Source organism: Condylostylus longicornis, unplaced genomic scaffold (assembly GCF_029603195.1).
Source record: "Condylostylus longicornis isolate FDR11 unplaced genomic scaffold, ASM2960319v2 ptg000014l, whole genome shotgun sequence".
Classification (NCBI taxonomy): domain Eukaryota; kingdom Metazoa; phylum Arthropoda; class Insecta; order Diptera; family Dolichopodidae; genus Condylostylus; species Condylostylus longicornis.
The window spans coordinates 2,293,591-2,307,703 of record NW_026577983.1 but is presented as its reverse complement, the minus strand read 5'-3'; the positions used below and the strand labels follow the sequence as shown (position 1 = coordinate 2,307,703).

At 29.2% G+C, this 14,113-nt stretch overlaps 5 protein-coding genes across 8 annotated transcripts; 3 read left to right on the top strand and 2 right to left on the bottom strand.

Annotated features, from left to right (window-relative positions):
- The first annotated feature begins 1,192 nt into the window (after nucleotides 1-1,192).
- On the top strand, nucleotides 1,193-2,810 carry LOC129605755 (mitochondrial tRNA-specific 2-thiouridylase 1). Of its 3 annotated transcripts, none has more exons than XM_055515679.1 (6): nucleotides 1,193-1,383; nucleotides 1,441-1,551; nucleotides 1,611-1,665; nucleotides 1,729-1,913; nucleotides 1,975-2,198; nucleotides 2,253-2,810. In XM_055515679.1, exons 1-6 carry the CDS (start codon nucleotides 1,302-1,304, stop codon nucleotides 2,691-2,693), a joined length of 1,098 nt encoding a protein of 365 aa, XP_055371654.1. In that variant the 5' UTR covers nucleotides 1,193-1,301; the 3' UTR covers nucleotides 2,694-2,810. The 3 variants fall into 3 exon arrangements, with proteins under 3 accessions (XP_055371654.1, XP_055371653.1, XP_055371655.1); XM_055515678.1 differs by having other exon boundaries at nucleotides 1,972-2,198; XM_055515680.1 differs by having other exon boundaries at nucleotides 1,222-1,355; nucleotides 1,972-2,198.
- LOC129605756 (required for meiotic nuclear division protein 1 homolog) lies at nucleotides 2,798-4,091 on the bottom strand. The gene has a single exon (XM_055515681.1). It carries the CDS (start codon nucleotides 3,911-3,913, stop codon nucleotides 2,831-2,833), a length of 1,083 nt encoding a protein of 360 aa, XP_055371656.1. The 5' UTR covers nucleotides 3,914-4,091; the 3' UTR covers nucleotides 2,798-2,830.
- Nucleotides 4,092-5,119: 1,028 nt separating this feature from the next.
- Nucleotides 5,120-6,561, top strand: LOC129605784 (protein spindle-F). The gene is made up of 3 exons (XM_055515720.1): nucleotides 5,120-5,531; nucleotides 5,602-6,011; nucleotides 6,073-6,561. Exons 1-3 carry the CDS (start codon nucleotides 5,233-5,235, stop codon nucleotides 6,411-6,413), a joined length of 1,050 nt encoding a protein of 349 aa, XP_055371695.1. The 5' UTR covers nucleotides 5,120-5,232; the 3' UTR covers nucleotides 6,414-6,561.
- LOC129605785 (39S ribosomal protein L32, mitochondrial) lies at nucleotides 6,548-7,597 on the bottom strand. Its single transcript, XM_055515721.1, has 4 exons — nucleotides 7,359-7,597; nucleotides 7,067-7,309; nucleotides 6,848-6,972; nucleotides 6,548-6,796 (listed from the first exon to the last, which is right to left on the bottom strand). The coding sequence occupies exons 1-4, from the start codon at nucleotides 7,435-7,437 to the stop codon at nucleotides 6,659-6,661; spliced, it is 585 nt and encodes a 194-aa protein (XP_055371696.1). The 5' UTR covers nucleotides 7,438-7,597; the 3' UTR covers nucleotides 6,548-6,658.
- Nucleotides 7,598-8,748: 1,151 nt separating this feature from the next.
- On the top strand, nucleotides 8,749-13,276 carry LOC129605735 (double-strand-break repair protein rad21 homolog). 2 transcript variants are annotated; one of them, XM_055515644.1, is made up of 7 exons: nucleotides 8,749-9,596; nucleotides 9,655-10,084; nucleotides 10,202-10,727; nucleotides 10,785-10,869; nucleotides 11,185-12,003; nucleotides 12,062-12,223; nucleotides 12,291-13,276. In XM_055515644.1, the coding sequence occupies exons 1-7, from the start codon at nucleotides 9,339-9,341 to the stop codon at nucleotides 12,414-12,416; spliced, it is 2,406 nt and encodes an 801-aa protein (XP_055371619.1). In that variant the 5' UTR covers nucleotides 8,749-9,338; the 3' UTR covers nucleotides 12,417-13,276. The 2 variants fall into 2 exon arrangements, with proteins under 2 accessions (XP_055371619.1, XP_055371620.1); XM_055515645.1 differs by having other exon boundaries at nucleotides 10,202-10,724; nucleotides 12,291-13,275.
- Nucleotides 13,277-14,113: the final 837 nt, after the last annotated feature.

The window sequence follows — 14,113 nt, the reverse complement described above, 5'->3', positions numbered from 1 at the left end:
TCGAAATTCAAAATTTTATATTGAAAAACGAAATTTTTTTAATAATATTCTATCACTCCAAGTGATGCTACTAACAGAATATGGGTGTTAATAAAATATAAGTTATTTAAGTTAATGTTGATTGTTATACAGCTTATTGGTATATTTTCTACTTTGGTGTATTTTAATACTTTTCTTTGCATTTCTTACTCTAAATATAGCCTATATTTAGGTAAAGTATGTAACTACAAAATCATAGTATTCCAATTTTCGTTATGACCTTTAAAATAACTATTTCTTATATCTAATTTATATTAATTCCTTTCATAAGATTCATTTTTAAATTGGGCTACTGAAACCAATCCAGGATTTTAATTTGTTTTTGTTGAATATTTGTTTTTATTGTATACACCTCAAATTCCTACAATTTTTTAATATATTATTCGACATCCGTTTTAACGGTACGGTAAACTTAGTATATAATAAACAGTTGAATCCAGTTAGTAAAATAAGCAAATGTGAATTTTGATGAAATAAAAATATTTCTTACCAATGACACATTAAAAATGTCATGTCACCGATCTTGTATATCAAAAGGCACGGCATTACACTACGGTAAGGATATTGTAATTTTTGATGCCGAATTTGGCACAATAAGTTTTTTAGTAACCTTTTTTAAAATTATCACAGTTTTTAGCACACTATTTGAAAAACATTACCAAATTTTACAAATCATTGACCTCGTTTATATGGCAGCCTGAATTCTTGATTTGAAATCATCTTGAAACTCAAGTTGCGTTTTTACTTATGTCAGCTTAAAATCCCAAAAATGACTTTAGGCTATCAAATTTGAAGTCATTATTAACAAAAATTTTTTGGTTCACTTGAGTATAGCCGGCTTTAAGTAAAGTAACGTTTATATGAACGTAAAAAAAGACTTTGAATACGCTTGAAACTGCCATATATATTTGATAATTGATAAAATTTACCATTGAAGCAATTTTGAATTTTTGATGTATGTCCAAACAATTTTTCAGTATTGAAAAATTTATTTTATTGCTGTTTATATGGCTTAATATTAAACTGTTTTTGTGGGAAAAAAATATTAGAAAACAAATAAGGGTTTTGTTTCAGTTTGGCTCTTTTCTTGTTTTGAATATTTGGCTCATCAATTTTTTTAGGAGTGGCAACCCTAATCACGATTGGCGACGGTCCTAATCGTGGCTTAAATGTTTTGTAATACATAATGTGAAATTTTAAACTTTAGTATAAGTGAAAATATTAAATAATAATGTTATAAATATAAAGCACTCAAATTTAAAATGAATAAAATGTATAAAGTTGCTGTGGCCATGTCAGGCGGTGTTGATAGCGCTGTAAGTGCATTACTTTTAAAAAATAAAGGTTATTTATACTAATTGAGAAAAAGAAACATATGCAGCTAATTTCTAATGATTTCAGGTTTTGATGTTGTAGGTGTTTATATGAAAAATTGGGATCAATTTAATGAATTGGGATATTGTTCAGGAGAAAAAGATTTAATTGATGTGCAAAACGTATGCAAAAAATTAGGTATGTATGTAGCACATATGAAACTCGTCATTGTACTTAAACTTATCAATGTATTTCAGGGATTGACTTATACGAAGTTAATTTCGTCAAAGAATATTGGAATAAAGTTTTTTGGTAATTTTAAAAATTACCGATTAGATATAAGTACATAACTAAAAAAGCTCAATCCTTTTTAAGTGACTTTTTAGATGATTATCAAAACGGTTTAACTCCAAATCCAGATCTTTTATGCAACAAGCATATCAAATTTGATGACTTTTATAAATATTGCTTCAGCAAATTTCAAGTAAATGCCATTGCTACTGGTCATTATGCAAGATCATCTTTTGGAACATATTTAGAAAATTGTAGAGATAACACAGGTTTAGAATTATACATTTCTTTATTTTATCTTGCCATTAATTTGTTTTAACATTTAAGAAGTTAAACTGCTAAAAGCGAATGATGATTTCAAGGACCAAACATTTTTCTTATCCTGTATTCGGCAAGACTCCCTAAAAAGAACAATGTTTCCTGTAGGCAACATGTACAAAAAAGATGTGAAAAAAATTGCTGAATTGAATGGACTTCATGAAATGGCAAGGAAAAGGGAAAGCACTGGAATTTGCTTCATTGGGGATAGAAATTTCCAAAATTTTATATCACAGGTATAACTGATAGAATTGAAATTCTTGCAGTATGGGTAATATTTCAAATTTAAGTATGTAGACCCAGTTCCAGGGGATTTTATAGATATTGATTCTGGAAAAACTGTGGGTAGGCATAATGGAATCCATCAATGGACAATCGGACAGCGTTGTCGAATACCTGGTTGTGTAAAGCCATTTTTTGTTGCAATGAAAGATGTTCAACAAAAAATAATATACGTAGCAGCTGGAACAGAGCACCCTTCCCTCTTTTCAAAAATTGTTTATACATCGAAGCCTCATTGGATAAGAAATGTGGAAATCAACCCTAATAAATTTTACGAATTTAGATTTCAACACACAAAACCATTAGTCCGGTGCAAAATAAAAGAAGAGAATAATGGTTTGAAAATAACTTTAGCTAGTTTTTTAAGAGCTATCACACCGGGTCAGTATGCGGTTATATACTCAGAAGATGAATGTCTTGGCAGTGCAAGAATTTTACCTTCAAAATAGATTATAACTGAAAAGATTATAAACTGTTTTGCCAAACATAAAATAACCAATTAAAACTGACTGAGCCATTCATTGATGGTTGAAAAAAAATATTAGGCTTTACATTAAATTTTTAATAATAAACAAATGCATTTTATTTAAAAAAATTTTTCAGCATAATGTAAAATTTCAAAAGCAACTTCAACCATAATTAAGACTATTATCATCCACTCTAATCTAACATGATGAGCATCATTTAAATTCGAGCTTACCAAATGTGCTAATTCTATTAGATGATTCAATTTTTCATTCATTACTTTTGTTCTTCGAGAAATATTAAAATATCCACAGACTTGGATATAAATACTTTCTAGCTCCTCTCTATCCCAATAAAAGTCTGGTGTATCCAGTAAATCGGAACTTAAGTTAATTAAATGCCTTAATGCAAAAAGTTCCCCTGTTTTACGCAATACTTCAGCTCGGCTTATTCTTATACTGCGCCCTTTTTTTAAATCCTCTGCTATAAATTCCATATCGTCAACAAAAAGGTCCAAAATTGCTTCACATATTCCCAACTTAACAGTAGCAGACATAGCGTTTGAAAATGTGTATTTCTGTAAAAAGTTGTCACTCTCATTAGTTAAAAAGAAAGTTCCACTTTTCATAGATTTCCCGTTATTTTGAACGTACGAATAGGGCATTACTTCGCTCTCACCTTGAATCAATTGGCTTGGATATCTATCTTGTTCATGATTCTTAATAAAATTTAAAATGTTATTTGTTTCTAAAATGCTGCAATTCCATAAAACTACACAGCCTTCTCGGAAGAAAAAAATATCTCGTGGCTCTTGTTCAATTTCATATTTGCCACGGATATAAAGTACATCACGTTCTGCTCCTAAATTGTCTGTTGAAAAAAATTTTTTCGTTACATATAGATTCTGTTTTTCTAGTTCTTCAAATAAACTTTCTAAATTGTATTCTTCAGCTGTCGCAAAAGCATTAACACTGAAATATCCATCAGCTTCCAAAGTGTCTTGTTTGGATTTGACACGCTGTCGTCTTTTCATTCGCGACATTATATTCTCGTTTCCATGTTTTGGTATATTTGCCAGTACAGATGCTTTAGTACTCGCATTACTACATAAATTAAATGAGGTTTTCAAATACTTAAAATTAATGTGCTTGCAGTTAGTAGCTAAGTTGAATACACTCTTTATCAATAGTTTATTTTGATACATTTAAAGACTTTTATTATACATAATCTACGTAACACTAAAGCTTTCCTTTTTCCAATAAGCCTTTTAAAAACGAAGTAAGATTTGGTAATATGTTTTAAAATTTAAATATAAACTTTTATTTGTCAATAAAATAGCCTCAAAATGCATGTATTACAAAAACAAAGCAGTGTTTTTATTTGTTTATCCATCGTCCAAAGCTTGACATAAAAAAAATATCAGTATTGCTGTCAGCCATGATTCAAAGGCAAGTATGATATCTCCACTTGTCATAAAATCGTACCGTCGCCAGGAATTCTAGCTCAAAATATACAGGGTGTACAGACTCAATGGTGTTCCCGAAGCAGGATGATAGAAAACATGCAGACGAACAAGAAACACCTAGCGGCATTTTTCTTGTAGACTCATTTTATGAAGTAATGAAATCCTAATTCTAACGGTTTACCGGCGATTGCAAAGAATTTTGTAGTTTCACAGATATTCAAGTGCAAAGACAAAATTTGTTAAAAATTTTTTTTCTAAATTTTCGTTTAACCGCCATTTACTCATAATTCCACGTTATCAACCTACCTTTTTTTTTTAGAGGAAGAAGAGCTCTATATCCTGACCTTCATTTTGGTATAACATAATGTGGGAAAAATTTTAGAAATAACATGTCTATCAAGCGAAAACTGAGGTCAAAACCTTAGAAAATTAACTTAAACAAAGTACTTTTCAAACAAAAACAAACTTTTTTAATCTTTATTAATATTTCCAAAAGTTTCAGGAATATCGTGCAAAATCTTTTTTTATAATCAAATTTATAAAAAAAAAGCAAAAACTAATTTTTTTGCGACAAATTAATTATAATCCAAGTAATGTTCACCCTTTGATTTATTGCTATATCAATTTAATTTAATTCAAAAATGCTATATTTTTTTTGTAATTAGTCCTAAGCTTTTTTATTATTTAATTACTTAAGTACTGAGTTGGAACTTCGATTACATTCTTTTTATTTCTTCTTTGGAAAGAATAAACGAAAACAACCATAACACCCAAATTGGTTCACAAATCATAATACGAAAATATAAGTCAGAAAATGTAAATTGTAAACAGGGCTTTATTTATTATATTTTAATCATTCTCATATTGTGCAGATGGGACTGTTTTTGACGTTTAATTATATGTCACGCAATCATGTATGTAAAATATATTATAGTTTGATTGAAAGTTTATTTTGCTTTCGTGCCTTAAATTAAGAAAATGTGTAATTGAACATTTGAATATCAATATTATATTTTCCATATATAAAATTACTTTTCCCTAAGAAGTTTTGCTAGGCAATGGCATTAACTGATACTGAAGAGCTTTTGAAATCGAATTTGGCTATGCGAGTTGCAGTACAAACAATGAAAGAACGATGTCAATCACTTCAACATAGAGTAACTGGTTTAGAAGAAGAAAATTTTGAGCTTCGAAATCGTATTAGAGACCAAAAGTTGGATTTTTCCTCAAGTTTTTCTGATAACGTTGAAGAAATAGAGTGTTTAAGAAAGCAAATTTTGGATTTGCATCAGCAAAAAATTCAAATGAATGAGCATGTAGCTATGGTGGCAGCAGAAAATAGACAGCTTTGGTCAAGGTATTTTTGAACTATAAATATATGGATATTTTTTTTATTCAAATATACCACTGGAAATTTTAATTTTCAGACTATCACAATTATCTAAAAAGAATTGTGTACAACATATATCTGATGAGAGTGAAAAAGGGGTGAATTCCGGACAAAACCTTATTAGATCAAAAACATTTACGCAACATGCGCCCAATCCATATTTACGACCGAAACGTATTGAAAACAGTGAGTTTAGTAAATCAGACAGCATTAGTTTGGAAGAAGTAGTTTTGTATAGCCAAGAAGCTGAAAATATTGAAATAGAGTCGCTGAAAGGCGAAACTTTACAATTTCAAAATTTAAGCAATTTAAATAAAGATATCGACGCAAAAGAACTGACAACGGCAGCTGCGAAATGCATTGAAGAATTAAATGTTTTAAAACAACAACTATTAGCCCAGCAAAATGAACTCACTAATACTATTTTCGACCTCAAACAAAAAATAGGTATGTTTCTAAAATTTATTTTGCTTCAAATAAGTAAATTGTCTTGGTTTTTGTCTTTTAGCTAATCGTATATGTAAAGAATGCGAAATTAGGAGTATAAAACCAGAAACTGCGGATAAAAGTTTGGAAACAGATGAATCGCTTTACACTGATATTAGCCCGTCGCAAAGTCATCAGAGTCAGGAAGAAAATGGAGATTTTCATCAAGAAATTTTAAATGATAAGAATATTGTTGAAGAAAGCGTTAGAATATGTCCAATGTGTGGTAAAATATTTTCTCAGGATATATCATTTGAAGATTTTAGAGAGCATGTTACTGAGCATTTTGTTGATGATGAAGAAGAAAGCAATGTTTATGATCGTCATTTTGAAATTATTTCACAAAAAGTTGGAGAATTTTGACAAGAAAAAAGAATTTTTTTTTGCAGTGATCTTTAATAATGTTGTTAATGATTATTAATTTTAAGATATCAATTGTGAATTATTTAAGTTTGGTTTTTATATTATGTAGGTACTATTGCAATGATGCTATGGATTAAAAAAAAGGATCCTTCAAAATAAAAAGCGAGAAATTTTTTTCAATTGTCTTATTGTACATTAGAAGTATCCAAATTTAAAAATTTTGGAATTATACTAAAATTCATAATTTAACCAAGATCAGACGGCTTAACTTCTTTTGTTGTTGCAGTTTTTTGAGTCGATTTTTGTAACAGATTTTTTGAAAACCACATTGGTCTCGGTTTTTTCATTTCAATTATTCGTTTGTTTTCTAAAAATTCTGGCATCTGCAAAAGTCAAAGTTTAATGCAAAAAAGTATAAGGTAAAATCTATAAACTTTGTTAATTTTTTCTCCTTCATAAAGCACGATGACATCGCGGTCAACTTTTTCATTTCCTAAAGCTTCTTCAATTTTTTGTTGCATCAATTCAGTCTCCTTTCTAACTTTCTCATAGCAATTAGCTTAATATATAAATACACAAATACATTTTAAAAGTATTTAAAGTTAGGTTTCAAAGTTTAAGAATGGGATATAAATTATTAAATTTGATCTTACGGCATAGCACACCAATTAAGTGATCGTGGCCACATTGGACACAGCTTCTTATATTGGTTTTAGGTTTAAATAACTTCCACACATATTCAGGTGAACCAAATTTCCTTTGCCACCTTCTCTCAATCGTCCTTCTATTTCGTGGTACTGCTAACAAAAAACCATCTCCTATCAAATCTTTAATTGTAAATCGTTGGTTACTAGGTACATAAGGCAATTCTAAACAGCTGAGTGCATAAACTGGTTCTAAAATAAGATAATTTAAGAGAAATACCAAGCAATTCACTAATTTTACCTGGTCCTCTTTTCAGCATATTAAATACAGAATGAAGTTTCCGTACGCATTCTATTGCACTTTTTAGTATTTTATCCATTTAAAGAAATTTAAATTCAACAACACGGCAATTGTAATAAAATTGTAACTTTTTGATAAATATAAATCTAATAAAATGTTAAAATGTAGAATATTATTTAATACATCATAACTACAAATTTAGTATTTGAAGTTAGAATGTTCAGATCAAATTTTTAATTGTTATATTTTTATAATGAGGTTTTGGGTAATCCACTTAATTTCCGATGTATTGTCAATCAGTATTGTAAGTAAGTGCCAATTTGAGTTGGGTGAAGTAAAGTAGAGACATTCAGAGTCAAAACGGTCTGATAAAATTATTAGCTTGTGTTTCAAATCGGGTAGGCGGAGTGAAAGATTTGAAAATAGGAAATTAATATTAAATTATTGTCCAACTCTAGTCGATTTCAATAATATTATTTTAAATTTTTGAGTATTCAATCATTCAGATGTGGATGGGATTGAAGATAAATATATTTTTGAATAATGTATTACTTTTTTTTTTTTACGATTATAAACATGTCAAATTTTGATTTCCTTCATGATTAAAGTTGGATTTCCTAGTTGACGGTTTATTCATACAAAAATATGATTCAGCCGTTTCATTTTAATGAGCTTTATGATATTTTTGTGGGAAGTTACCATTAACCGTAATACACATCGTATGGTTCATACTTTAGTCAAAGGTTTTCATTTAAAGTAAATAAGAAATATAAGAAATATTTTTGCTTTAGTAAATAGGTTGATAGTCGCTTCCCACAAAAATATGATTCAGCCGTTTAATTTTAATGGGCTGAATTAAATGGGTATAATTTTAATCAGCCCATTTAAATTAAACGAGTGAATCAAATTTTTGTGGAAATGACCATCAATCTGTAATACATTAAGATTTCATTAATGTTATGGTTAAAGAATAATTTGGCAGGTATAATATTTTTTGACCTATGCATTGCAAATTTTAATAATTCAATATAATTTTTCTAATGATCGATACATTTTAAAATTTAATTTTACGAAATTACAAAACGTTGATTAAATGACCAATACAAAATAATCTAAAAGAAGCACAAAAATGACAGAAAACGGTGTAAATAGAAATAGAAAATGATGTAACCGTAACGCCATAACTGCGATGGCCAATGTGCTTTCTGCATTTCATTTCTAACAAATTTCAAAAAGCTATCATACAAGTTGGAGTAACTTTCTAATCAAAACAGGAAAGAATTATTCTTTTCTCTTTTACACTAACACAAAAGGTCCCTTGAACATCGTATTTTCTTGCTCTTTTATATTTCAAATATTAATTCAGTGAGAAATGTCCGCTTCATCATCATTTTATTTTCACCACTCAAGTTGACGCCAAAAAGAACGCCATTGTGAAAAAAAAATTTTATTTTGTAAAAATATACATATTCTGTTTATAAATAACTTTATTCCAAATTGAATAAATTTAAAACTTTACAATTTAGTAAATAACAAGAATAAAAATTTTATTAAATGTGTTTAAAATATTACAAAATTGATAAAAAAAAAAATTTATTGGTAGGCCATTTTGCGCCAACGGAATAGCTATAAATAATTAAATCTGAAAAAGATACCTTATAAAAACAGTTTGTGTATAAAATTATTGTGTTTCAAAATAAGGAACAGGGAAGAAATGTTCTCTGTTTTTAAATGTGGAAATTTTGTTTTTATATTTCACAATTTTAATGAAGCTGAGCTTCGCGTTAGAAGAGTAATTTTTAATGGAAAGTAGATTTTTAGTGTATGTATACATGCATGCTTTTATAATAATGTAAAATGGGGCAAAAGTAACCCTGCTTCATGCTAATAAAAAATTCAGACTTTTAGTAAAAGAAATTCTACATAAATATATACATAAGTTTTTAGATATTTAAATTGTGACAAAAATTTGCATGAAATATGTTTTACGCGCATATTGTGTTAGCCAAAAAGGGGCCGCTAGCTAGAATATGGTTAGCAGCCCATTGGGACAAAAAACTCACCAAAGCTCACGTTTTTGAAACAAATATTGAACAGTCAGTTGAAGGTATAATGCAGCCAAAAGTTAAATTAGCTTTAAGAACATCCGGGCACCTCTTGTTGGGTGTAGTTCGAATATATTCAAGGAAAGCCAAATATTTATTAGCGGATTGCAATGAAGCTTTTGTAAAAATTAAGGTACATTTTGTAATAGTGATTGTATCTTATAAACTTTATGAAAACTATATAATTTTAGATGGCTTTTCGGCCCGGTATAGTAGATTTGCCAGAAGGCCATAGGGAAGCTGCTGTAAATGCAATTACTTTACCAGAAGTGTTTCATGATTTTGATACTGCTTTACCTGAACTAAATGATGTAGATATAGAAGCACAATTTTCAATAAATCAATCTAGGGCCGATGAAATAACTATGAGAGAAGATTATGGTAGTTTGTCAATGTCAATTCATGACGATGGATTTGGAGATATGGGTTTTGATGCCGACACGGCAGATTTGGTGAGAGATGGAATGGATCCCAACATCGATGAAAATCTCTTTGCTGAAGAATTGGAAAAAGATGTCAACCAGACGAAAGAACCCATTGCTGGAACATCGAAAGATATATTGAATGATGATAACTTGGTAGACCCTCATTTGGACGCGGATGGATTTGGTGACGAATTCCGTAAGTGAAGTAATCTTTACATAAACATTTTAGTTTAAATACACATTTTATATAAAAATGCAAATTTTATACATAATATATTTTAAAATTAAAATTTTGATATTTTTATTTTGACAGAAGCTGTTGGTTTGTTTGAGGGTGATATATTTGGAGAACCAGCTCCGGCGGAGCCTCAATTAAGTGCGAATCTTCCTAAAAATGATGATTCTGACGACGATTTAGGGCACTTTGATGGAGGCGCTCCTTCGCCTCTACAAAGTCTTGGTGGATCGAGACCAAATTCACCCGAAAAGGATTTAGAAAAAACATTGACAACTGGTAATTTACAACAATTAGTTGAAGAATCGGAAAAAGAGCAAATTGAAGGTGGTGCGGGTGGCAGTGAGGAGGTTTTAGAAAAAAATGAAGATAACAATGAAACTGCTGTGGCTGACCAAACGACGTTAATTCATAACGAAGAAGAAAGTTTTGCTTTAGCTCCGGTAGACGCGTCTGCATATAGAGGTGTTACAAAGGCGAAACGGAAGCGAAAGTTGATTGTTGATGAAGTAAAAAATATTTCTGGTGAAGAAATGAAATCTCAATTAGCTAACACATCGGACATAGTAACGACGCTCGATTTAGCACCTCCCACGAAGAGGTGGTAGATCACTTCAGAAACTTATATTTATATTTTTATACTAATTAATTGCATTTTTAGGCTTATGTTTTGGAAAGAAACTGGTGGTGTCGAAAAATTATTTGCTTTACCTTCGCGAGACATTTCAGCGAGATCCTTATTTACAGTAATTATATTTTACTTAATTTTCTTGTTTTTTCTTTATAAATAATTTTCTTCGTAAATTAAAATTCGTATCATTACTGCAAGATGCAGCGATACATACAATAACAAAAAAATCAACAAACAAATCAGTGTAAATCTTCCTTCGCTTAAAAATTTTGATATAAGTATTTATATTCTGGTACATAATTTTATTGTAAATATTTACGTAAGAAAGCTTAGTTCTAATAAGAGGATTAGAAAGTTAAAACTTTTCAATAACTTATTAAGGCTTACTTTCAGTTTGGAGATGAACTAAAGATTCTTTGATTCTTTTCAGCTGTATCAAAGGCATCTATTATCTCACGCTTGTGGTGTTGAAGACTTTTCAATGTTAGGGCCGGCTGACGTACTTGCGATAGATCAACTGCAGCACGATTCAGAATCTCCCAATACAATTATACCAAACAAAAGAACTAACCGCAAACGGAAGTTGGTGGAAGAATTGCAAAAGCAGCATCAAATAGAGTCGGAACCACATCATCAAGAGGAGTTACGGCAGGAAGCAGAACAAGAGCAGCTGAAACAAACTTTAGATATAACCGGGGTATCGCAAGTCTCAGAAATCGATCAAGCTCGTGATATTGAAGCGCAAAGTCGAGTGTCGGCTATTTCGTTAGATATAAATAATGTTCCAGTAGATACAAGCATTCCACCTCAACCTCAAACGACAGAAGGTGAATCATTGTTAATGCCTCCTCCTGCGACACCAGGGCTTGATGCGGTGAGAAGTCCATCTCATTATCCCTCTTTACCTGATCTTGGTAGTTTAGGACCGATGACACCAGGTTTACCGGCAATACCCATGACTCCTGGTAATCTAAGTCATGGAATTGGTCTTCATGATGAATTCCCACATCCTAGTGCACTTACTCCAGCTGACTTACCTGATGGTGCTATTACACCGCATCATCCTGGAATAGAAAATATAGAATCTATACCAAATCTACCAGCTGATCAGGTTTCATCAATTTTAAGTGCCGCAGAAGGTGGAAATATTAGCAATGAAAACTTAGATTTAAGTGGTGGAGATAGATATGTTGGAGATAACAATGAATGGAATAACGATTACGATTTTCCTCAATCGGTGGCCCAGCATGTAAGAATTGATTTCTTTTCTTTGTATTTGTACAATATTTATTTGCTTTGCTTTTTAGCAACCCGGTGATGAACAGCAAGAAAATGAAACAGATGAGCAGTTTGAAGAACGCGTACTTAATAAACGTGCTGCACAGATGTTCTTTGCTGTAAAAAGAAAATTTGAAAAGAAAGAATCACTGATGTTGTCTGAAATGACATTTAGGAATAACAGAAAACAAGTAAAGTCTCAATATATTGTATTTTTTATTTTTTAAGAGATTTAAAATAATTTAAATTACTTTTTAGGCTGCACAAAAATTTTATTCATTGTTAGTATTGAAAAAATTTTGCGCACTTGAAATTTTTCAAGACGAACCATATGGTGATATTGCAGTGAAAAAGGGACCTATGTTCGATAATCCAAAATTGTAAATGATAATATATTTCCTTTTAATGATATATATTTTGTTATTTTTTAATTGTTTTTAATATTAATATATATATTTTTTTTCAATATTGATATTATTACGTTAGTTTTACTTTTGAATCAAAAACATATTATGTAAGCACATCAATATTAGTTTTATTTTTAAAAACATTTTTTGAATTCATTCATTATTTTTGTAAATAAATTAAAATTTTTAATAAAATTATTATCATAGAAAATTTATTACAAAAGTACATGTTTGGCCTTATCTTCCAAATTTAAGAAAATGGTAGACGTATTGACTCAAAAGAGTTTTTTTTAAATTAAAAAAGTATTTAATATTTATAAGAAAATCTAAAGAAAATAACTTCAAAAATGCATGCTTCAGTTATATTTAAAAAAATTTGTTAAGAATGTAAGAAATATAAATATTTAACATAATTGTAAATTATTTTGCATAATTTTTTTTGATTTTTATTTATGTGAAAATTAACTATTTTAGTTTTATGTTACTTAATTAAGTATAAATCCATCCTAATTTGCGTAAAGTATTTCAGTAAGTAAACTGGTTTTTAAATATTTCCATTGTGGTTTGAAAACTTTAATTTGATAGTGAGTAATAGCAGAGTTTTTAAAACGCAATGCAATTTTGCAACAGAAGTTAATTTGATTTAAAATAAAGTTACCAAAATTCCTTTTCTGATTATTTGAATAAATTTTTCTTAAAAAAAATTTGGTAATGATGTTTAACTTAGAAACTTTACGAATTTGTTGCAAATTCTTGTAAAATCTGTAAATAAAAAACTATTTATGTTAGGAATATTGAAAAAAAATTAAAATAAGCAAAAACTTTGTAAAAATAAAAATTAATAAATGTATAGGGAATATATTTAAAAAAAGATGTTGTTTTAATTTGGTTCTGAGTTTTTCCCTTCATATTTTACCGGATTTTTTAGCAAAATTCTAAAAACTCTAGCTTATGAGCCGTTTATTATTTGATAAACGGTAAATTGAGATTATTAAATAATAAAGCACATAAATATGTAAATGTACCTGATGTTAATTTCTCGTAATTATATTTTTTTGTAATTTAAATTTCAGAATGATCAGTATTTTTTTTTTGGATCTGGAACTGCACAGACCCGAAACACATTTATATTTTAGAATTCATACATACATTTATTTCCTTATGAATGCAGTGCAGTTGCTTAAATAAAAACCGGTCTTACATTTGAGACTGCATTTGCAAAAATACCCACAAACTACAATTGGTATTTTTACTAAGCGATGTAGTCAAGTATGTAATTACCAAATGTATTGTAGCGCTGTAACCAAGTCGTTTATTAGTATTATTTTACAAATGTATGTACGTATGTACATAAATGTAAAGTTTTTCATATATTTTTACCAACATTATAGATGTAGAACTAATATAATCAATATTGAGACTTCCAATCAAAACAAAGACCCTTAAAATGCAAATCTCATTAATTATGCCTATGATGCATTGATTACTGATGTATTTTGTAAATAATTAAATCATATTAAAGAAATGTGAGCTACAAAATGTAAGTATAAAACCATGAATTATATAGATAATAAAGCTAAGTTGATTAAAAAAAAGTCGAATTATTTTCAAATTTATCTTCTTATTTTATAGTATGTATTTTCATACACAGTAAAATAAATTTTATATAAAAGA

Bases quoted from the DNA above. Each gene is read 5' to 3' on its own strand.
- LOC129605755 (XM_055515678.1), top strand. From the start codon at position 1,302: ATGAATAAAATGTATAAAGTTGCTGTGGCCATGTCAGGCGGTGTTGAT. The intron at 1,552-1,610 runs GTATGTATGTAG...AATGTATTTCAG, and splicing joins AAACGTATGCAAAAAATTAG to GGATTGACTTATACGAAGTT. The intron at 1,914-1,971 runs GTTTAGAATTAT...TTAACATTTAAG, and splicing joins AAATTGTAGAGATAACACAG to AAGTTAAACTGCTAAAAGCG.
- LOC129605735 (XM_055515644.1), top strand. From the start codon at position 9,339: ATGTTTTACGCGCATATTGTGTTAGCCAAAAAGGGGCCGCTAGCTAGA. The intron at 9,597-9,654 runs GTACATTTTGTA...ATATAATTTTAG, and splicing joins AAGCTTTTGTAAAAATTAAG to ATGGCTTTTCGGCCCGGTAT. The intron at 12,004-12,061 runs GTAAGAATTGAT...TTTGCTTTTTAG, and splicing joins CTCAATCGGTGGCCCAGCAT to CAACCCGGTGATGAACAGCA.
- LOC129605784 (XM_055515720.1), top strand. From the start codon at position 5,233: ATGGCATTAACTGATACTGAAGAGCTTTTGAAATCGAATTTGGCTATG. The intron at 5,532-5,601 runs GTATTTTTGAAC...TTTAATTTTCAG, and splicing joins AATAGACAGCTTTGGTCAAG to ACTATCACAATTATCTAAAA. The intron at 6,012-6,072 runs GTATGTTTCTAA...TTTGTCTTTTAG, and splicing joins CGACCTCAAACAAAAAATAG to CTAATCGTATATGTAAAGAA.
- LOC129605756 (XM_055515681.1), bottom strand. From the start codon at position 3,913: ATGTATCAAAATAAACTATTGATAAAGAGTGTATTCAACTTAGCTACT.
- LOC129605785 (XM_055515721.1), bottom strand. From the start codon at position 7,437: ATGGATAAAATACTAAAAAGTGCAATAGAATGCGTACGGAAACTTCAT. The intron at 6,973-7,066 runs GTAAGATCAAAT...TTATATATTAAG, and splicing joins CTTAATTGGTGTGCTATGCC to CTAATTGCTATGAGAAAGTT. The intron at 6,797-6,847 runs GTTTATAGATTT...TGACTTTTGCAG, and splicing joins AAGGAGAAAAAATTAACAAA to ATGCCAGAATTTTTAGAAAA.